At 46.5% G+C, this 21149-nt stretch overlaps 3 protein-coding genes across 3 annotated transcripts; 2 read left to right on the top strand and 1 right to left on the bottom strand.

The window, feature by feature from the left end:
* The first annotated feature begins 1936 nt into the window (after positions 1–1936).
* On the top strand, positions 1937–3580 carry LOC131289504 (26S proteasome regulatory subunit 6A-B-like). The gene has a single exon (XM_058318779.1). The coding sequence runs from the start codon at positions 2143–2145 to the stop codon at positions 3427–3429; it is 1287 nt and encodes a 428-aa protein (XP_058174762.1). The 5' UTR covers positions 1937–2142; the 3' UTR covers positions 3430–3580.
* Positions 3581–3687: 107 nt separating this feature from the next.
* Positions 3688–10356, bottom strand: LOC131284606 (homeobox protein rough). The gene is made up of 3 exons (XM_058313469.1): positions 9726–10356; positions 4072–4306; positions 3688–3994 (listed from the first exon to the last, which is right to left on the bottom strand). Exons 1-3 carry the CDS (start codon positions 10354–10356, stop codon positions 3688–3690), a joined length of 1173 nt encoding a protein of 390 aa, XP_058169452.1.
* A 1318-nt stretch (positions 10357–11674) lies between these two features.
* On the top strand, positions 11675–19685 carry LOC131289730 (mitogen-activated protein kinase kinase kinase 4). Its single transcript, XM_058319035.1, has 8 exons — positions 11675–11898; positions 13915–14103; positions 14732–16303; positions 16459–18709; positions 18791–19079; positions 19156–19262; positions 19331–19510; positions 19584–19685. Exons 1-8 carry the CDS (start codon positions 11801–11803, stop codon positions 19662–19664), a joined length of 4767 nt encoding a protein of 1588 aa, XP_058175018.1. The 5' UTR covers positions 11675–11800; the 3' UTR covers positions 19665–19685.
* Positions 19686–21149: the final 1464 nt, after the last annotated feature.

Raw genomic sequence — 21149 nt, 5'->3', positions numbered from 1 at the left:
CCTTCTGCTAATTCTAAGCGCGTCAGCCGCTTTAGCAGGTACACTTCTGATCCCGCTTCATGGTACCCTTTTATGGCATCCCACGCGTCTTTTGCAGACGTTGCGTCACGCACTAGCCCAACTTGGCTATCGTCGACACACAGCCCAATCGTTGCACGTGCTCTCGAATCTTTCTGCTTCCATACCGGCGTCTCTGGTTCCGGCTTTGCTTCGCCAATTGTGCACCAATGCTCATCACGCTCGAGGAGCATTTGCATTTTAAACTTCCACGTTTGGTAGTTTTGATTGGTCAACTTAGGCACCATAAACCGTTGCGTATCCGCCATTTCACCTGGGCCCATAACCTGTTGAACTTTGAACGAAATACACCAGCGTGTTATCCTTTATGGCTGATACACAAACGACTGACACTGAGCCGAGCGTTCGCCGTGCTTTTATTCAGATGGTCAAAGTTCATACATATAGAGGTGCACCCTTGTCACCATCGCGGTTTGACATTTCTCCTGTCATTTGACGCTTCTATGAACAGTACATTCATGCCAACATACATATGTCAACACTAACACCATGTTCATGATTGAATTGTACCCAAAATAGATGGATCCTCTTTTGCGTAAAAGTATACCAGTTACTGCCGCATGCTACCCGCAAAGTCCTTCCTACCTACACGCTCCTCATAGTCGTACTGTGTTTTTCAACTGCCATCGCTGCCATGCCGGTAAGTATGATACAGAAATAATTAAGGATTAGCTTACTGTTCTAATTGCACTGTTCTTCAATACATTGTTTTTACTTACATGGTCGCCTAGATGATCTTTCATATCATCTATTTGATGAATCTATGGGCCCGAAAATGCTCGCCGGAGGCTGCCGCATGTCATCGTTCTTTAGATGTTAACTGCCATTGCTGCCAGGCCTGTAAGTATAGAAAAAAATGCATATCAGCCTAATGTTCCGATTGTTCATCCTTTTCATTTATGGGGTTACATGTACAAATCGGTGGAAAGAATCAAAAACTTATTTACAAATGTGTTATTTCAGCAGAAAATACCTTGAAGGTATCTGTATCTAATTCCCATTCAAATGTTTATTTCTTTAAATAAGAATCGAGGTAAAATATTTGTTGTATCAAGTTGTTTGCCTTCAAAAGACCTTTCATTTGAGGTGTATGTTGCTGAAATTGACCTAGACACTAAAAAGTTATTAGCAATTTGGCTATTTCAGTTATTATTTCAAGCTGTGACCAAATTTTTGAAGCTTGTTTGCGCGCTGCAGCTTTATGCTAGTGGTGGGTAAACCAAATCCCCAAATCCGAATCCCAATCCAAGAAACAGTCGGTCCAAGCACTCGGATAATGGACATTCTACTGTATTTCTTCGTAAAAAATAGGTTCTAGGAATTTTTCTAGAGCTAAACTTGCAAATCGGGCAAAAAACTCAATCTATGTCCAATGGACATTCTACCCAGCGTTCGATTTGAGTAAATTTAAATCAATTACATTGTCTCTAGATCGACTAATTATGTGACTAATTCGACTCAAATAATTGTGAGTCGATTCAAACAGTTTAGGATCAAGTCAGAATCGAATCAAATCGAGTCCCAAACAAATCAAAACAGATTCGAGTCCTTAACAAATCAAATCAGATTCGAATCCCAAACAAATCAAAACAGATTCGAATCCCAAACAAATCAAATCTGATTCGAGTCCCAATCGAATCAAATCTTTAGAATCCGTCAAAAGGGATTCGAATCTTCGAATCTTCCGAGTCCCGATTCTGCCAACACTAGCTGTCACATTCATTTGGTTTCACATTTTCAACGAAACCGGGACGATTTCACTCTTTGTTTACCAAGTTTGTAAGTGCATTTATCTAATTTCTGGCTTCTATTCATGTTACGTATGATTAACACAACTATTCCGTTATAGAAGGTGAACAACATACACCGGTAGAACCAACTAAGCAGAAGTGCTCCAACGCCTGACGAGTTGGAAAAACATTTGCAGTTGACAGCGCTTGTTAAATTGCACAGTCATCTTGCGCTGGTGTTCGAAACTCGCACACCCTTGGAAGCAGCGTAGTCACCGTTTGTGTTTCGGATTGTGTACATCGGTAAACGAAAAGCTAATTCCATACGGCAGCCATGGTTGAAACACTGGAGGACAGTTCCATCTGGGACGAATCGGAGGCACCGCTGGGCGAGGAGGTACTGCGGATGCCCACGGAGGAGCTGATCAACCGTACCCGGCTGATGGACAATGAGATAAAAATTATGAAAAGTGAGGTCGTCCGCAACAATCATGAGCTGCAGACACAGAACGAGAAGATTAAGGATAACACGGCGAAGATAAAGGTGAACAAAACGCTGCCCTACCTGGTGTCGAACGTCATCGAGCTGCTGGACGTGGATCCGCAGGAGGAGGAAGACGATGGTGCGGTGATGGTGCTCGATACGCAGCGGAAGGGCAAATGTGCCGTCATTAAGACGTCCACCCGGCAGACGTACTTCCTGCCCGTGATTGGGCTCGTCGATTCCGAAACGCTGAAGCCCGGAGATCTCGTCGGAGTGAACAAAGACTCGTACCTAATCCTCGACACCCTGCCGGCCGAGTATGATGCGCGCGTGAAGGCAATGGAGGTGGACGAGCGACCGACGGAGCAGTATTCCGACATCGGTGGTTTGGACAAGCAGATCCAGGAGCTGATTGAAGCGGTCGTGCTGCCGATGACGCACAAGGACAAATTCAAGAACCTCGGTATCCATCCGCCCAAAGGTGTCCTGCTGTACGGACCTCCCGGAACGGGAAAAACACTGCTCGCTCGTGCCTGTGCGGCCCAAACTAAGTCCACCTTCCTGAAGCTGGCCGGACCGCAGCTCGTGCAGATGTTCATCGGCGATGGCGCTAAGCTGGTGCGGGATGCGTTTGCGCTGGCGAAGGAAAAATCGCCCGCCATTATCTTCATCGACGAGCTGGACGCTATCGGTACAAAGCGATTCGACTCGGAAAAGGCCGGTGATCGTGAGGTGCAGCGGACAATGTTGGAACTTCTCAACCAACTCGACGGATTCAGTTCCACTGCCGACATCAAAGTGATTGCGGCGACCAACCGAGTGGACATTCTCGATCCGGCACTGCTGCGCTCGGGTCGCCTGGATCGGAAGATCGAGTTCCCGCACCCGAACGAGGAGGCCCGTGCTCGTATCATGCAAATTCACTCCCGCCGGATGAACGTTAGCCCGGACGTAAACTTTGAGGAGCTGGCTCGCTCGACCGATGACTTCAACGGCGCACAGTGTAAGGCGGTCTGCGTCGAGGCGGGTATGATTGCCCTCCGCCGCTCGGCTGCCTCCGTCACGCACGAGGACTTTATGGATGCAATCATGGAGGTGCAATCGAAAAAGAAGGCCAATCTGAACTACTTCGCTTAGTCGGCGGTTCGCACCACAAGGGTCAGAGGGTATATTTTCGGCGTTTTTGAGCGGATGGGACTGATCAATACGTTAAAGATTCTAAGTAGCACAGGAGAACATGCCACCTGTTTCTATAAATAATAATAAAAAAAATGCAAACCGAATGGATTAATAAATAAAATAGCCTCTTTCTATTTATTTGTCTCGCATGTCATGGGGTTTTGAAAAGCATTCGTTCTAACAGCATTTGTCGGTCCTAACGTGGGGCATTCCGTTTTATCGCCGATAGTCACCGACGTCCACCGACGCTTCAGGGGATCTGTTTGCGTTCACCGCTCCATCCAGTAATGTTGAGTGTTCAGTGTTTGCTCGATCCGGAGACAGTATGTCCGGCATGCGAATGGCCGCACCCGGAGGAAGCGGAACCGGATGGTGTGGTTGATGATGATGATGATGATGATGGTGCGGTATGTGCGGTTGCTGCTGATTGTGCGGTTGCTGTTGTTGCGATGCTGTGGCCATATGCAACGCGGGAAACTGTGGGCTGAACGGTGTCAGTAGTCCGTTGACGGCAGCAAATGTTCTGTGAAGCGCAAGAGAAATCCATTCAAAATAACCATCCACAATTGAACCCGTTGCGTCCTTCAGTTCCCGTCTCACCTGTACTGTTGATCGATCTGAGCCTTCTCAATGCGTTTGTCCTTTGCGCGGCGATTCTGGAACCAGATTTTGATTTGTGTTTCGGACAGCTTCAAAACTTCCGCCAGCTCGAATCGTCTGCCGCGCGAGATGTACTCGTTCCGGTGGAACTCCACCTCCAGCCGCAACGTCTGTTCGCTGCTAAAAGTCGTACGTTGGCGCCTGGGTCGTCCTTCCTTTTTGCGGCGTCTTGCCACTTTTAGGAAAAAAAAAAACAGAAATTTTAATGGAACGTTAGTGTGATTAAATGAATAATGGACATGTGTTTTAAATAGATGCACAACCCAAAACTTAAATTCAAAATTCATGTGAGAATTTCCATCCCTTGTAGGACGAACCTTTACTGCGGTAAAATCTTTATTTCCGTAATGTTTATTACAACCCCCGTAAATGGTTCGCGGTATACAATCCGCTCGAAAACATCCTCGATGGTAATGATGATGAAGATGACCACGGTCGAGCTGAATGGTACAATCTTAAGAAACAACTTCCACCCCGTTGCACCAAATCTTAGCCAATCTATTCGACCCTTCACTTGCCGGCGCCTGTCCACACCGCCCCCGCCATGGAGATTATCGAAACGATCGTGGGAGAATCGTAATGATGGTGAAATATGAATTTTATTTGTATTGTGTTTTTCGGTCTGGAAAAGGGAACGGATGGCTCGACGGAGAGCAGGTTAAGTTGGGGAGTGTGTTGCCAGGATGATTTTCTTTTCACTCAAAACAGCCTGTTGATTAGCTTGCCAGCTACTATGGAAGGTTTCCAACGCCGGAGGAAGATTTCTTTAGAAAAGAGATATTTCTGATTACCAAAAAGGATGAGGAAAAGGAAATGGAAAATGGCTCCTTTCGTATGTTTGTTTTATCTTGAAGAAATGACCGACGAATAAAGACATTCAAGTGGAAATCGTTGGCCAAGCCATAATATAAATCCACATTTTCATTGTTATCACAAACATTTCTCACTCAGCTTATTTCTCAACTGATTTTCACTCAGTCGGTTAATTTGTTCGTTTAAAGACTCTAAATTTTTTCTTCTGCATCCATGGGCAGTAGTTTCAGCGACAATACACTAGTCTGGTTTTGTGACCTTATCAGATTTTTCTTTCCTTTTAAAGTTACCACATGATTGATCATCATTTCCACACGTTTCCATTGGATCTTAAGTAGTGTTTATTTGTTTGGTACACTTTGTGCAAACTGCTTAATTAAAAAAAAAAGTTGGCAAATAGTTTTCCTAAAAATTAAAACTTCTAAAATACAACCAATTAAGATAAATTTTTCCTTTACCGGTTAATTTGAACCGTTGGTTGATACTTTTGCGCAAGAAAATTGTATTTTCTTTTCGAGTTCCTTGTGTAGCAAAATATTATTTGAATAAACAAAGCTGAAAAGTACCAGAAAAATGGTTGTTAGTTAAATTTGGTATTTGTATAAATGAAATAAAATTAATGCCATGTTTAGTAACATGATAAAAAAACAGGACCAAAAAAAAATACCCAACCATATTTCAACATGTACTTTTTAAACCATCCTCTGAAAAAAAAACAACAAATATTCGTAATCCGTTGTTCAGTCCGCCTATTATTTGTCCATAAAGTCCCTTTCCCTTTCCGGTCCCAATATTCCCATCCGAAACGGTGCGTGACTGGATTGACTGGACAACACGTTAAAACTATCCGTTTGCGATGGGTGGAAAAAAAAACATCCCTAAACATCATTTTCCGTAACCACAGAGATTCCCCTTTCCACCGGTGGAAAGGGTCCCTCGCGCGGCGCAGTGAAAAACGGATCCCGGCCAATAACAATCATCGGTACGTTGCGATTCATGTTTAGGAAGGCGTAAAAATTATCATCTGTTGTTCGGGGACGATTTTTCACACTCAATCTCGGGGCCCGCACGGGCGGCACAACCATGCCGCCCCGGCGTACGATGATGATAATTCCCGCAATCACAAAACACCCACACCATCCGAACGCCGGCGGTTTGTCCGGCGTGGTGGAACAAGTGGAAAACAGACCGAAACCGTGCGCTGATATTCGAGTGGCGAAGGCTTAGGATTGCAGGAACGACTATTGTTCGCCGGAAACGATGCGGAAACGTACCTCCGGAAGCGTACAACAACCATCGCTGGGGGGAGGAAATTTCCCGATCGGTGACGGGGCCGACGTGTGCGGCATGTTTTTCCCAGCACCATCGCACGCGCGCGGTTCTGTAGATATAATATTTATTTGTGCCCGGGAAAGTCCACGGGCGAAGATAATCTGTCGCAGTTGTGACTCCGGTGTCTCACGGCTGAGTGGAAAAGCGGAGGGAGGAAAGCGGTTTGGAAAAGATACTCCTGCAGGTGGACGGCGATGCGGGAAATGAAAACTAACTTTTCCTTTCCCTAGGAAAAAAAACATCCCCGTGGTAGAATTCATCGTTTGTGGCTCCGAGACGGTTTCTTGTTTTTCACTTTGTTCTGTGTCTGCGGTTTGTCCCTTCACACGCCGAGGCGTTGGTGCGGAAAAAAGTATCCTAACTCTCATCACTCCCTGGCCATATGGTTGGCCCACGAGTTGATACTTTTGCGAGGGGAGAAAACGGTGGAGCGTCTGTTTGTCTGTCGCATCCGCGTTCCGGTATGGAAAACTCCCGTGTGGAAAACGGGACAATAGTACCGGGAAAACAGCAGCCAAATTGTAGGAGGAGTCTATGGGGACTCGTAGGACCTTCAGGAAGGGGAGGCCTGGAAATTTTCCCACTGCGCAAGCATGTATGTGAATTTACTTCCATTGTTGGCCATAGAACGGTTGTGGTAATTTGTTTACTGCCGACGACATATTTCACGGACCGATACGATTTTCTTTAGTGATAAAAGAAACAATAGAGCCGGTGGGAAAATCCATCCATGATATGTCGGGTAAGAGTGGTTTGGTTTGACGGATTTCTACTAGCTTATGAATTATCCTCTTTATTTTATTTTTTTTAGAAGAGACAGCAACAAACATATAAACAATAACCATTAAGTTTCTTAAATTCGGTTCAAAATAAGATCAAATACATCCTAAAATAATTTTGTAATTCAAGTTATGAAACAATAGAGCCGGTCGGAAAATCCATCCGAAATGGGTAAGAGTGGTTTGGTTTGGCGGATTTTTACTAGCCTATGAATTATTTTTTTTGAAATTTTTTAGAAGAGTTTTACAGCAACATACATAATTATAATCATTAAGTTTCTTAAATTCGGTTCAAAATAAGATCAGATATAGACTCAAACAAGTTTTTGATTCAAGTTATAACAAGTTTCGGTTCAAGTTATAACAAAATTAATAGAAATGATTTAACGAACAAAGAAAGGCCTTAAATTATAATGAAAATAAAATAGAACAGAGTAGTTTTAACACATACGAACACACACTTTTGATATTCCTTAAATTATTGCTTAGGTATTTTTAGTTATTTTTAATCTTTAATGAACATGAGCAAACATTAATTAACTGATTCAAATATTTATCCACATTCAAGTTCAAATGGTAAAAGGTCAAAACAGCTCCTGGTAGAGTGTTATTATGTTACCATAACATACAATAATTTGTTAAACAACTGTGTTTCAAAAGAAAATTTCAAAATTCAATTTCCCATTTCATTCAGCTCAGCTTTGCACAAATTTGTTTCGCTGGCCGCTCCAAAAAAAAAAAAAAACGAGCTTAACACGTGGATTTCTTAGCTACTCCTTTCCTATCAACTCCGTGACATATTACAAGGTGTCGGATGAACCGAAATAGCTATCCGTTTCCTGTCGCACGGATTTCCGATAGCCGTTGGATTTGTCCGGACAGACAATCCTTGAGGATTGCAAAATTCTCATACTGCACATGCTTCCCTGAGTGCTTCCGAAGGTGTGCGATTGAGGTAAAATCAGTTTTGTGTAACCTGAGATGGAATGGGATACCAGGAGCCTTTGATGATCCTCTTCCTCCGACCGATTGATCGTGAAGAGTGTCCAAGAATGATCGATGCGCCCACAAACGCATAAACGAAGCCTGTCCGAAGGGGAGGAGGTCAGCGGTTACTTTGTGGTAGCGAATTAGCTTCGTTTTTGCCATGTAAGGTTTCTGTCCACCGCTCCTTTGGTCGACCGCAGGCCAAGGCTCATTGACTTCTTAGACTCTAGGGAAGACAGTTCATCACCTTTTCGAAGCGGCGGGAAAGTGAGAAGCAGAAGGAACTCTACTCACAGGCAGAAAAAAGGGGTCGTTCGGTCCGTTTTGTGTAATCTTTTAATAAGCCATAAAAATTACGGTACCCCACACTGTTACGCCGTCTAAATGCACCGCTGGGTTTTGCACTTGTTTCCTTGTAACGGACACAGACGGTCCACAAACCATATGTTTCGGAAGCTCTCAATTTCTGTCGAGAAGGGGAGAAAAGAAAGGAAGTGATTCCTGTACGGCTTGCGATGCTTGCGTAGGCTGCGGTAGAAGCGATTAGTCCCGAGACCAGGATATGTCTGGAATTTGGTTACTTATCCTCCAGTGCCAGAAGGGAGATCTTTCGTGTAAAATGGAAGGTGATTGAAATGTGATCGCATCGTATCGATGTGAAATCTGTTTGCGCAAACAGATCCCTTGAATGGGAGTGCAATTTGTGCAGTTTAAGAAGGAAGTCCGATCAGTTGACGTTGCATTGGGGAGGTCAATATCGATCGGTCTCACGGCTTAAAAACGCTTTTAATATGGATTTGCAAAATCCGGAGCCGCTTGCATATGTCGTTATTGAAAAATGTGTACAAACTTTTAAATGGAATCTAAAAGAACTTGTTTTTCACATAAATCTGACGTCAAAGTTTCTTCCTGCAAATTTATTAATGCAATAGGATTGTTTTATAATCACAGAAAGTATGCCATAGAGCGGCTGTTTTGTTACTACGATGTTGGTATGGTTTAGCAAAAATTTAATAAAATAAAACAAAGTTGTGTAATTATTATTAGACATTTTTTCCATACATTAATTGCAATTGATAAGAATCCTCATGCATAGTTTTCTAATTTCCTCTGATTTGCGATTGAGCTTTCTCGTAAGGTACGAAGAATACTTAAAGGTACGTAAGGTACGAAAAATTCTTTAAAAAAACACATAGTTAAACATCAATATCATGTTTGGTGCTTTTTCCTGATTTTTGATTTTCACTAATCAAATAACATTTACAATCGAAATTACTAACGGCTTTAATACATTCAATTGTGTTTTAAATTGGATTTGACTATGTGTTGGACATTCTGTGCAACATACATTATTTATATTTACCACATAATTCTAAAGTTTAAAGATAAATAAATGAACAAAACTTAGAGGAAAATCTGAAATAAATTTTATACTAGATTCAAGTTGTATATCACAAACTTTTAAAATGCCGTTAGCCACACTATTTCGTGTAGAAACTCTATTATTGTTAAAAACGCAAAAAAGAAACTCAAATTTCAAATTTACGCATTCAGTTATGAATTAATCCTTGAAAGTAAATCGAATAAAAAAATCGTCTCTCAACGCTCAATATGCACTCTCAAATTGTTTTCCGTTTTACAACTGTTTCTATAAGCTACATAAACAATCGTAACGGGACTTACAAAATGCGGACAATCCCGCCGGTAGTTGTGTGCCCTCGTGAGGAACACCAAAAAACGGCCGAAACGATGCCGCCCCGTAGCTGCCGGTGGTGGAGAAGAAGGACGAAACGGCCATCCCCTGCTGTTGCAAGTTGGCCGTAGGCTGGTGTGGCTCCTGGTTTATCTGCGGAGCCCCACCAAGAAATCCATACTGTGTTCCACTAACCGAGGTCTCCTGATAGCGCGTGTCATAGCGAGGATCACGGCACTGAGGCGAAACACTAGCATCACGCGACGAATCCTCCTCGATGTCCAACGCCGGCGACGATCGTAGGCTGGAATTGATGGAACTGTTCACCGACACTGATCGCTGGGAATCACTGGAATGGATTTGGTCGGTTTGGACGGTGCACGCTTCATTTGGGATCAGATCGCCGGAAGGAGACACGAGGGTCTCCCCACTAACATCCTTCTTGGCCTCGAGGTGGCCGTAAAGGCGTTCAAAAAACTTCCTTGGCGAAAGTGGACGGCTCGCTATCGGTGGAGGCGGTTCGGTGGTCTCGGTAACGGCAATCGTCGAGGTACACGACACGGAATCACGAGAGTACGGTACCAGGCGCACGGTAGAAATGGGTCCGTTTTCCGACAACATACTAACGGGCGGTTCTGGCACGTCACGAAAACTACTGGACGAGATGAGTCCAACTGACACGCTTGTTCCGCGAACTAATGCATACTGGCGCCCGAGCAGACGAGACCGAAGGTTTTATGCTTCCAAGCCGCACTGAACCAGTTGGATCCTTGCGACGAGAAAGCCTGGAAAGTTTGAACCTTCAATATGTTTTACCAACGACTGTTAAAAAAAATCTTCTTGGCAAGGATAACATTGTTGCGAGAAGCGCTTTTCTATTAAGTTAAATTCTAAGAAAATAGTAATCAACAGTTTAGCGGCAACATCAAATTTATTAGTTTTAAAAATCCTAAGGATCTAAGGAGAGAGAGAGATAGAGAGAGCGAGAAAGACCGGTAGAGTTCCGTTGGTTCGCCATTTTATTACGCAAGGCGTGGTTTGTTACACAGGCGTTCTGCGCACATTCAAGATTATTGTTTGCATTGAGCTGAGTTTACGGAACGACAAATATAAAATTGTAAAAATGTAGTAAATGAAACGATTACAAATTCCGCTAAGAATTTTTTTGAAAATTGAACGTTCTACGTTTTAATCTGATTTCTGCAGATCTGATACCAGTAAAACTGGTGTAAGAGCCTAATTTGTTCTTGCATTAATGGCAATTGAGGCATTATTGAAAATTGTGTGAAAAGTAATTCGCGAATGAATAAGAAATACGCATTTTGCACTTTTTACAAAATGTTTCCCAGGTTTGTTGATTTGTCCTACAAAACACTGTAAAGGCATGACAGTTCGTTTTAGCCATCAGTTGAAAAGAGGTTGCTCCATTTAGACACTTAAAAGCCCAAGAGCTTTTATAAAACATAAAGATCGGACTGGAAAATTCAATAAAATTTTGTTACTATTATGGAGCATTATCTATTCAAATACTTTTCCTTTTCCATCTCAAATCACCAGACAAGATGTGAAACGACAACTTCCCACCTGTAAATGTGCGTCTCCTTGGGAGCTTTTTGCCTCTTCGCTCGAGTAAACAAACTTTCGAGAGCAATCGGAAAACAAACTGTTTTCGATGTCAGTTCACTGTCACCTCTCCAGCTGGTATGTGTTGTTGTTCGGTGTTCGGCTTTTCCGATACTTGCGCTTCTCTTCCTGGTGCTTGAAGAATGGTTTAGTTTGTATTCCCAATTCCCGTCCGAGGTTTCGATTCGTGCAAATCGTGTGTTTAATTCGTTCGTCCCCGCTTCCCCCCTTGGCACTGCAATAGATGGTGCACATTGCGTCGGATGCAAATCAAAGTAGGCCGCGCGCTACAATGTTTACTCGGTGGCATCTTCGACGGAACCGGATCGATTGAAGGGGGAAGAAAATAAAACGACAAGAACAAAACGTGGGAAGCGAGACGTGCATCGATTGCGTCGTCAAAACAGTCTCCGTCTTGGGGGAAAAACATTGCTGCCGCACGATGGCCGATGCGGACTGGAAGCGGCGGGTCGGTATCGATATTAACTTCAGCTCCGACGAAGACGACGACACCAGCGATGGGGCCGATACGGTTTGCGGGTAAGTGTATCTTCTACATGATAATGTTATTTTCAAGCTCTCGCGCCACCACAGTTTTCCCTTCGCAGCAACCTCTGCCCGTTCGCGTACTGTGCGCGTATGAAAACATACGGCAAGTCGTTTGCGAACGCCAAGGTGTCGCCTGGTGGGTCGAATTTACAGAGATAATTGTTGAACAAACAATTTCTGACGCGCCCACCGCACCACCGTGCGCGCAACGGTGGTAGAAAATCACGCCAGTGGAATGTGAATTGAATTAAAATGTAGCTTAAAGGGTAGAACAGAGCCGCGCTTCGTAGAATTTAGCGCTACAGTTAGCATAATTAACCAGTAATCGGATCCTATATCAGTAGCCCCAGCCCGACCACCCTCTGGGGGGCCAGCAACTTGCGTGCGGACAATGGTCTACTTTAAAAAAAATCCATGTTGGTCAGCAACCTTCATGGAATCGTACGGCCACGGTGTGTTAGTGTCGTGTGTTGCATCGTGTGGAAATTATTTACGCCGGCAATTAGCGGATTCTTGAACGGGGGAAAAATCGGATTCGAAAATTAGTGTCATCCTAGTCGCGACCGGGTGTGCTGTGCTATGGGCTCGGGAAGCTAATTGACCGTCAGGTGTGTGTATTTGTTATCAAACGAAGGGTCAGTGACAATATCCATCGAGTCGGCTGCCCCGTCCAGGTCTCGCTATCAGCCATTGGCCAATCCACCCTCAGGAAACCCTCACCGGGATGCACCCATCAACAACATGCCAATCGCAATCTGTTCCGCGATTCATTGTCAAAAAAAAAAAACGGATGTGGGGAGGAGGGGAAGTTACTAGTATAGTATCGTGTGTTGTATAACTAATGATAAGAGTCACCGGGATGGACTCGGGGCTGGTATTTATACTAAGTGTATTATGTACTCTTCCCTTTGGTGTGCGGTACAGATTAACTTGCGAACACGTGTCGATGGGTGGCGTTTAGTTGCGGAAAACCAGATGTAGAACTTTCTTTTTGCTCAGTTCTCCGGTAAATGGTGGGGAGTTATTCAAACGATATGTCTTATGTACGCTTCGCGAGAAGCGAACAAAAAATCAAGGCCGCTGCCAATAGTTTTTCCACTCCAGTTAGATAAGAGTGATTGACGCTTTGACCAAATGTCCAGACCAAACGAAGCCATATCATGCGTGCATCGCTAGTTATATACATAATTGAACACGAAAGCACTATCAGCGCTAAAAGAACCGTGCATTCCCGGTAGTGACGTCATAAGTTCTCATGCATCTGACGACGAAGTGCTGATGCCTCTCCGTTGATAAGAAAACCCGGTGTACAGGGGTTTTTTTTCCTCGGTGTGAGTTATTTATTTTACCACTCCGGCGGACCGGAAGATAAAATGGTACCGAAAATTGATACGAATTAGTCACAGTGTTTAGACAAGGTCAAGGTATTTCTGTTTTCCTTAAACCGGCAAAGTAATACAATTATTCATCATTCTGTTTGGCTGGAAGAAAGTAAACTCTTCCCCGAAACACTTTTGATTTTGCTGCGGGAAAATACGAATTTAGCATAGATAACATAGGGTCAGCCTTCTCCTCCCCTTGGCAGACGTAAAGGTTATCCTTTGCGCTTACAAGGAAGGAGGTAAAATACGGTTTTGCTCGGTCGAAGAGGTTGGCAAAAACGGCGGTTCCGTTTCCTCCTTCTCATCTTCCTCTCGATTAATTTTTGTTGTTGTTGCTCGTAAAATACAATGGAGAGCCGTGCGAGAGAAGCAGCTAACACCGCCGGGGAACCGGTGTTCCGGAGTGGGCAGCACTCCGCCGTGTTGTGCGATGATAAGATAAGAAACGTCTTCAATCGGTACGGATCGGGTCGGGTTTGAGAGCGTTTTAGTTCAATTCCGTACCCCGTTGCAATTGGGGTTGGTTGTCCAGCTTAGGAATACAGTTAGAAAAGGACAACAATTTATTTCAGTCGGTCAATTTAGTGACACTAAAATCCTCGTACACTCTTTATTGCAGCAGCAGTATCCATAACGACGGTATCCCACTGCAGTTCCGCGGCGACGATTGCACGGACTCGGCCGAATCGCAGGAGCTCGAGGAGGCGCTTCGCGCATCGTCCATCGACGAGGTGCTGAGTCAGTGGGACCAGTATGGGAGTACGCCGCCCCGGACACGAATAAAGATTAAAAATCGAAGCAGCAAGCAAAGGATGTAAGTACACGCGTCACAAAAGTATGGGAGCGCGGTATCGAAGTAGGCTTCCCTTCCACGTGTCCGCGTATGCAAAAAGGTTGAAGACCGTCGCGTGTCGCGTTTCAATGGGGAGAGGGTTTCTCGTAATTTTCCTCCCCATCTTCTCTAAGTAACCAGTGCTGCCAGTGCTACCGGAAACCGTTTTCCACTCGCGAAAAGACGCGACGTCGAAGATGAGTTTTTAAAGATGACTCTGTACAAGTAGAGCGAAAAAAGTCGTTGAATATGGATTCCTGTATAGGGCTGATTAGATAAAATCCGCTGGGTTATTGCCATTGCCATCTTTCCTGGCGATAACAAAGCAGTTTGTCAATTGATAAGGAGAGGTGTTGAGATTATTTAAGTTAAGAAGATTTGGCGTGTAGGCCGTAGTCAAAACATATGTCATGAGTAGCTTGTTTTGATTCTTTTACTTTTTGAAAGTTTAAAAATATGATCGAAGCAGCCGATAGAGATGTGTTTGTAGTAAGTCAGATTTTTGTTTGATCCCATTATAAAAAGAAGCTTGTGTAAGGAATGTTTTCAACTGCATCAAAATAAGATAAGTCATCTCACCTGGTTCCCGTTTGATTATTCCACCCCGTAGGGAAGGAGGCGTAAAGCTACGAACCGGTGGCCGGTTGCCACGGCCGCGTGCCGACCGTCGGAACACCGTGGACTGTGCACTGTTGAACCAGATGATAATGGAACCGGCCAACAGCGAGGAGAAGGTGCGCAGTGATAAACGCTCCACGCAGCTGCTCCGGGAATCGGAACGCGAGATTAAAATGGCCGCCGCCGCCACGATCGTTCCGATGCGTTCGTCCGCTAACTTCGGAACGCAACCGACGAGTGGGCAAATTCTAACCGGAGCGCAGCAGACAATGTCCGGTCACTTTGTGCTGGAAGAACGAGCGGACAGTATGCCCATCTCGTTGGTGAACACTACGGCTGGAGCTGGGGGTGGTGCACCACCGACCCTGATCGAATCGTGCAATCGTTTCATGAGCGTCACATCTCGGCCAGTCGGTTGTCGGATTTCCGCTCCACCATCGTCGTATCGTGATTGTATTTTCTCCAATCAACCGGTCATCGGAGGAGGGACCGCGGTTGGTGAAAGTTCGATACCGCAGAATCGGATCAAATTTCACGAAACGTTCTCCGATCTTATCAAGCTGGGCAGCTTGGATAAGGAGCGAGCTGCGCGTTCGGGCGTATTATCCACGGAGGAGCGTCTCTGGCAGACGCATGTGAACGATCTGATCTGGCTTGAGTTGCAGGCATGGCATGCGGATCGCTCGATCGAGCAACAGGATCGACTGTTGTGTCAAGCGCGTCAGGAAATCGGCGACCTGCTGGATGAGATCATGCACTTCCGCTTTCACCGGGCGTCGGTTTCGCGGGCCATGAGCGAGGTGAGCACAACGACCGCCGACAGTGGTCTCGGTACGTCCAGCGCGACCACGGCCGGTACCGGTGAAACGAACCGGTTCTGCTTCGGCTGCCTTTCGATGTACTGCAAAGACTGCCTCGAGGTGCAGTCGGCCGCACTGAAGCAGGTCGAGGACTTGCTGCTGCGTCTCGAGTCGAAAGAGTGCCTTTTCCCTTCCTCCAGGGCGATGGGTCTGGCGTTTCCCGTGTACCAGAGTGAATCGTTCGTGAACCGGGTCAAGGCCATGTGTTTGTGGTACAACATGACCCGTCAGCACCGGATGACGCTGGTGATACTTGGGAAGCTGCTAGTGCGCCTGCAGGGCCCATCGAAGAAAGAATCAACCATCCGGTGGCCCATCATGGAGCAGAATGCGGAAAGTTCGTCCTCATCGTCGGTACACGATGAGGCCAGTAGCACCGTGGAAGGAGCTCAGGACAGTAGCGTCAACGGTGCGGCTACCACTTCATCTATTGGTTCGACCGAATCGAACGCTGGAGGTGGCTGTTCGAAGCGAGTTCAATTCGCCGAGAATGGTTGTGGTAGTGCAACAGATGGTGGAAGTACCTCCGAGAGCGTGAACAGCGATGAGACGGATTTTTCGGATCTTTCGTACAAGCGGCAGCATACGTTCCCCGGCGATACGGAGTACGGACGTTATATGAACAATTTGAATTTTTACAACGTTCAGACATTGTCCGAGCTAACGCTACAAACGCCGCAAAGTATGGGCAATACGTTGTACAGGTAAGGAAGTCGTTTATGTTGTAAATACCATCTTTTGGAGTTGCATAATTCAGATCCAGATTCTTGAATCTGAATGGTTCTTTGCGTTTTAGAGATTCATGAATCTTTCGATCTCTAACTCATCGTAAACTTGCTTTTTTTTGTTCTTGTTTTAGAAAGTACATCGAAAACGTACTCAAAACCCGTGGTTTGGGCAAGTCGCTAACGTTTCTCCATCGGCTACACAATGTGGTCCTACGGAAGGCACAGCTGACACTGGAAAAGCCTGGACGGCGACAGGAAGAAGAAAGCCTGTTCGACGAAGAGGACGCACCGTGCATTGAGCCTCCGCTCGAGCGTGAACATGAGCTCGAACTACGAAGTTTTGGCGCCTGGAGCGTTGAGGCGAAAGAGCTGAACCTTCCCTCGTACGTGTCCGCCTTCCTGTTTCTCTCGCTTATTCCGCTGGAGGTGATACACGAGTTCTTGAAGATGCGGCTCGAAACGCGCCCCACACAACCGAATCCACTCAGCCTAGAGCAGCACATCAAGGAGCTGAAGGAAGGCCTTACGCTGGCCATGATACACCGGGAGCGCTTCCAGAAGCACGTCAACACGGCCTTGTTCGAGCGCGAGCTGGAGCTCGATAAGTACATGCACCAGATGGAACTGTTCGACGAGACGGTGCGTAAGATTTTCGAGCTTTACCTCGATCTGGGCGAACAGTGGATCCTCGACACGGTCCCGGAGAGCCACCAGAAGGCGGCGCTCGATGAGGAGTGGCGCTTCACGAAGCTCATCAGCCCGATGATCCCGCACCAGCATGGGCCGGCGGCGAAGCGATACTGTAGCATTGTCGAGCGGATTCTCGAGCGAACCGGCAGTGGGATGATGCACCAGCTGAAAGAGCTGCTTGAGAAGAGTCAGAGCATTGAGCAGACGAACGAGAAGAAGTGGCAGTTCTTTGCTCTCTGCCGGGAGACGCAGCGCATGTTTACGTCGTCGCGCGAGAAGGCACTGAAAACGATGGCGTTTGCGAAGACGCTGTTCCGGGATCTGGAGCATGCGGACTTTCACCGGGACCACTGTGAGGAGGACTCCGAGGGGGAAGGTGCGTACGAGGCGGACGATCTCGAGCTGGAGGAGGGTGTGGTGCTGCGTGGAGGAAGTAGCTACCGTCGGCGCTGTTCTCGGCCCGGCGCATCAAGCAGTCCCGTCTGTGCGGAAGTGGTGGAATGTTTGCAGATGCTAAAGCGGAATGCACTACTCCTGCGTAACAAGCTGGCGGCCGTTATCGAGGAGCTGCAATTGCTCTGTTCCGACGCAAATCTGGAGGAGTACGATGATGCGGATCGTATTCAGGCTCTAACGCGGGTGCGCGAAATTCTCCACCAGGGCTACAAGTTCGGCTTCGAGTATCACAAGGACGTGGCTCGACTGTACGAAACGAAGCTGGACAACTGTCGTGACTGCGAGTCGGAGCTGATGCTCGCGAAGGCGATCATACAGTTTGCGAAACTGTGGATGAACTTTGTCATGGAAAGGTGTGAACGGGGGCGTGGCTTGCGACCCCGATGGGCAAACCAGGGACTGGAGTTTCTTATTGCGGCCTGTGATCCGCTCTGCACGAGCCACCTAACCGATGGGGAGTTTGAGGATTTGAAGCTGAAGATGGACGCGTGCATTTCACATGTGATCGGAAACATCCGCGAGCCGGAGCGTATCCGGAAGTCACCGCGTTCCCGCAAATCGTCCCCATCGCCATCGGCAGCGGCGGTAGCGGCGGCCGTGGCAGCTACAGCAACGGCCAGTTCGGTGGCGGGTAATGCGGCCGCAATGACGGGACGCGCATCGATTCCGATGATACACCTGCCGGGAAAGATGTATCAAAATCAGCTCAGCTTGCGAGAGGACGGTGTAATGCTACGGGCGCACAGTCCCACCATCGACCCAAGTGATATGTTCCGCAAGCAGACGTCGTACGATAGCGTGAACGAAGTGAAACTGCGTGTTCCGGCGGCCGCCAGCTCGACCATGTCGGTGGATGGTTCCGTGCACGGTACTCGTCCACTACGACAGCTTCGTGTCCGGGATGCAGTGAACACGTTGGACTGCAAGCTTGACGATCGGCTGCGCGACAGAAACCTCATCGGTTACGTGAAGGAGATTAGTTACTGCAGTAAAACGTTCAACCGGGCACGAAGCGTCAACTTTAGCTGGCACCGGGGTATCAAGATTGGGCAGGGCCGGTTCGGGAAGGTGTACACGGCGGTCAACAACTCGACCGGGGAGCTGTTGGCTATGAAGGAAATCGCCATCCAGCCCGGAGAGACGGCCGCCATCCGCAAGGTGGCGGAAGAGTTGAAGATATTCGAGGGCATTAGCCATCGGCATCTGGTGAAGTATTATGGAGTCGAGGTGCATCGAGTAAGTATATAAATGTTCGAGCCGATACTTGAATATTATATTAATTGTTGACGAATATGTTTTGTTAATATTGTTTTTCAGGAAGAGTTGATAATCTTCATGGAACTTTGTCCGGAGGGTACCCTGGAGAGTTTGGTCGAGCTGAACGGAGGCCTGCCGGAGGCGCAAACTCGCCGTTACACACACCAGCTGCTTTCGGCAGTGGCCGAGCTGCACCGCAACGGTGTCGTGCACCGGGACATCAAGACGGCCAACATTTTCCTACATAAGGACGGTAACTGCCTGAAGCTGGGTGATTTTGGGTCCGCCGTAAAGATCCAGAAGCACACCACGATGGCCGGCGAACTGAGGGGTTACGTGGGAACGCAAGGTAGGTCGTTTTTACAGGGTTACTTCCACTGGCACAGTTGGATTGATTGAATTTATTTCCCTACCTCCTCCTCTAGCTTACATGGCACCGGAAGTGTTCACGAGAACCAACAGCGAAGGTCATGGGCGAGCGGCGGACATTTGGTCCGTTGGCTGCGTCGTGTTGGAAATGTGCTCGGGAAGGGTAAGAAAGCCACCTAGGGGAACTGCAGTAACCGATCGTCATAATTTCTGTTTCTTCTCTTTTTTCAGCGTCCATGGCACCAGTTTGATTCCAACTTCCAGATCATGTTCAAGGTGGGCATGGGTGAATCACCCGAGATACCGGAGAATCTCTCCGAAGAGGGCAAGGATTTCGCCGGCATTTGTCTGCAGCACGATCCGAAAGATCGCCAAAAAGCAGACGAACTGCTGCAGCACATCTTCTGCAAGGTGAGTTCTGCTAACGGGAGATTCTTTCATATTGAAACTCGTTTTCAACGCTCCCCTTTTTTCCTCCTTTCAGGTTACATTCTTTGACAGAGAAGCGATCGACGAAAAGTTACTTGGATCATTCCGTCGAAATCTTAAGTCGAGTTCATCGTAGGGGAAGTGAGAGCGAGAAAGAAATAGAACCAGTGAAATGGATGCAAAGAAAAATTCAGGCCAGTGCTTAAAGGTTCGCTGTGGACGAACGGGTGGTTTGTAAAGAGAGTTTATTTCTACATAGTTCTATACCGGTCGTGAGAAACGAAGACAGTATACGCTAAGCGTGATTAGAGCTAGAATACCAGACACATGGAGCATCTACTTCTACTACAACCACCACCAATCCACACACAAAGTACCTACTGCTAGTAGGGCTGTTATCTATCACAGCCCATTTGACGATGTTTTAAATGTTGTGTTTACAGTATACGGGTTATTTAATGCCAACTTAAGTGAGCCACTTATTATCGTGACAACGGGTCGGGTGCCTGTGTCTGTGACTGTTGTGTACCGTACTATTTTAGCATTCTCCGTACTCCTTCCAAGCGGCGTCGGTAGACACTGACCGTTTGTATGATGTACCTTAATACACGTATGTTCATGTGGATGGGTTTTGGTTCTAGATTAATGTATAAGTTATTAAGTAACTCCGAAAGTCCCATTAATTCCGTAACAAATGAGTGCAAAATCATTCTTTCGAAATGTTTAGAAAATATACAGCATTTTACATCTCAGTTAGCAAACCCGACAGTATACGTAGAACATCAAACAATGCTAGCCTACTGTAAAGTATTTGATGTTGAACCATCAAACCTCCAAATGGCAACACAAACGGGTCAAGCAGACAATCAATGATAGTTGTCGCATGGATGTGATGCGATGCAATCTTGCGTACATCGCATTTCGGCCACGGGTCAGTGTACGCGGGGAACCTGGTGTTAGCAACAGCGCAGCCCATCGATCACCGTTGATCGGTGTCGAGTTCCACGCACGCATTGCCCTGTGGCTTGTTAGAGTAAGACGGTTGGGCACGGGAGGGAATGAGCCCAACCGAACTAGCCTTAAGTTGGACGGTGTGATCCAAGGCCCCAATGGACCTTGGAGCGCACCGCCAAATCAGTTAGTTTAGCGCAGTTATATAAAGGAAGTTCTCGTAAAGACGCCCTCCACACGACTCCCTCCGAAACCCGGCCCGCTACAGATGTTTGTAGTAGACATAACCAGTCGAGGGGTGCAGGCCAAAGTAGGGAAAAATCGCTTTCCGGTTGAAAAAAATACTATTGCGAGGATTGTTGTGGTTCGCGCTCGTTTCCGAAAAATGCGAAAAAGCGATCATAGCCTACCTTATCCTGTATCCCTCGACTGGTCGTGTCTACTACAAACATTCAACCGCTAGCTATCATTGCGGTAGATCCTAAAAAGCGACGAATTGTCTACTTGACCCGTTTGTGTTGCCATTTGGAGGTTTGATGGTTCAACATCAAATACTTTACACTAGGCTAGCATTGTTTGATGTTCTACGTACACTGCCGGGTTTGCTAGCTGAGATGTAAAACGCTGTAAACGATTGTTCGTTTTTCAGTAAGGCTTTTGGAAGTATGAA

The sequence above is a fragment of the Anopheles ziemanni genome, chromosome 3 (assembly GCF_943734765.1).
Source record: "Anopheles ziemanni chromosome 3, idAnoZiCoDA_A2_x.2, whole genome shotgun sequence".
Classification (NCBI taxonomy): domain Eukaryota; kingdom Metazoa; phylum Arthropoda; class Insecta; order Diptera; family Culicidae; genus Anopheles; species Anopheles ziemanni.
This window is presented reverse-complemented; position numbering and strand designations above follow the sequence as displayed.

What these genes read in the sequence shown, in the direction of transcription:
- LOC131289504 (XM_058318779.1), top strand. Translation starts at nt 2,143, where the DNA reads ATGGTTGAAACACTGGAGGACAGTTCCATCTGGGACGAATCGGAGGCA.
- LOC131284606 (XM_058313469.1), bottom strand. Translation starts at nt 10,356, where the DNA reads ATGTTGTCGGAAAACGGACCCATTTCTACCGTGCGCCTGGTACCGTAC. An exon ending in GGCGGGATTGTCCGCATTTT is followed by an intron (nt 4,307 to 9,725) that starts GTAAGTCCCGTT and finishes TTTTCCTAAAAG; the next exon opens with TGGCAAGACGCCGCAAAAAG. An exon ending in CAGATCGATCAACAGTACAG is followed by an intron (nt 3,995 to 4,071) that starts GTGAGACGGGAA and finishes TGCGCTTCACAG; the next exon opens with AACATTTGCTGCCGTCAACG.
- LOC131289730 (XM_058319035.1), top strand. Translation starts at nt 11,801, where the DNA reads ATGGCCGATGCGGACTGGAAGCGGCGGGTCGGTATCGATATTAACTTC. An exon ending in GGGGCCGATACGGTTTGCGG is followed by an intron (nt 11,899 to 13,914) that starts GTAAGTGTATCT and finishes TTGCAGCAGCAG; the next exon opens with TATCCATAACGACGGTATCC. An exon ending in ATGGGCAATACGTTGTACAG is followed by an intron (nt 16,304 to 16,458) that starts GTAAGGAAGTCG and finishes TTCTTGTTTTAG; the next exon opens with AAAGTACATCGAAAACGTAC.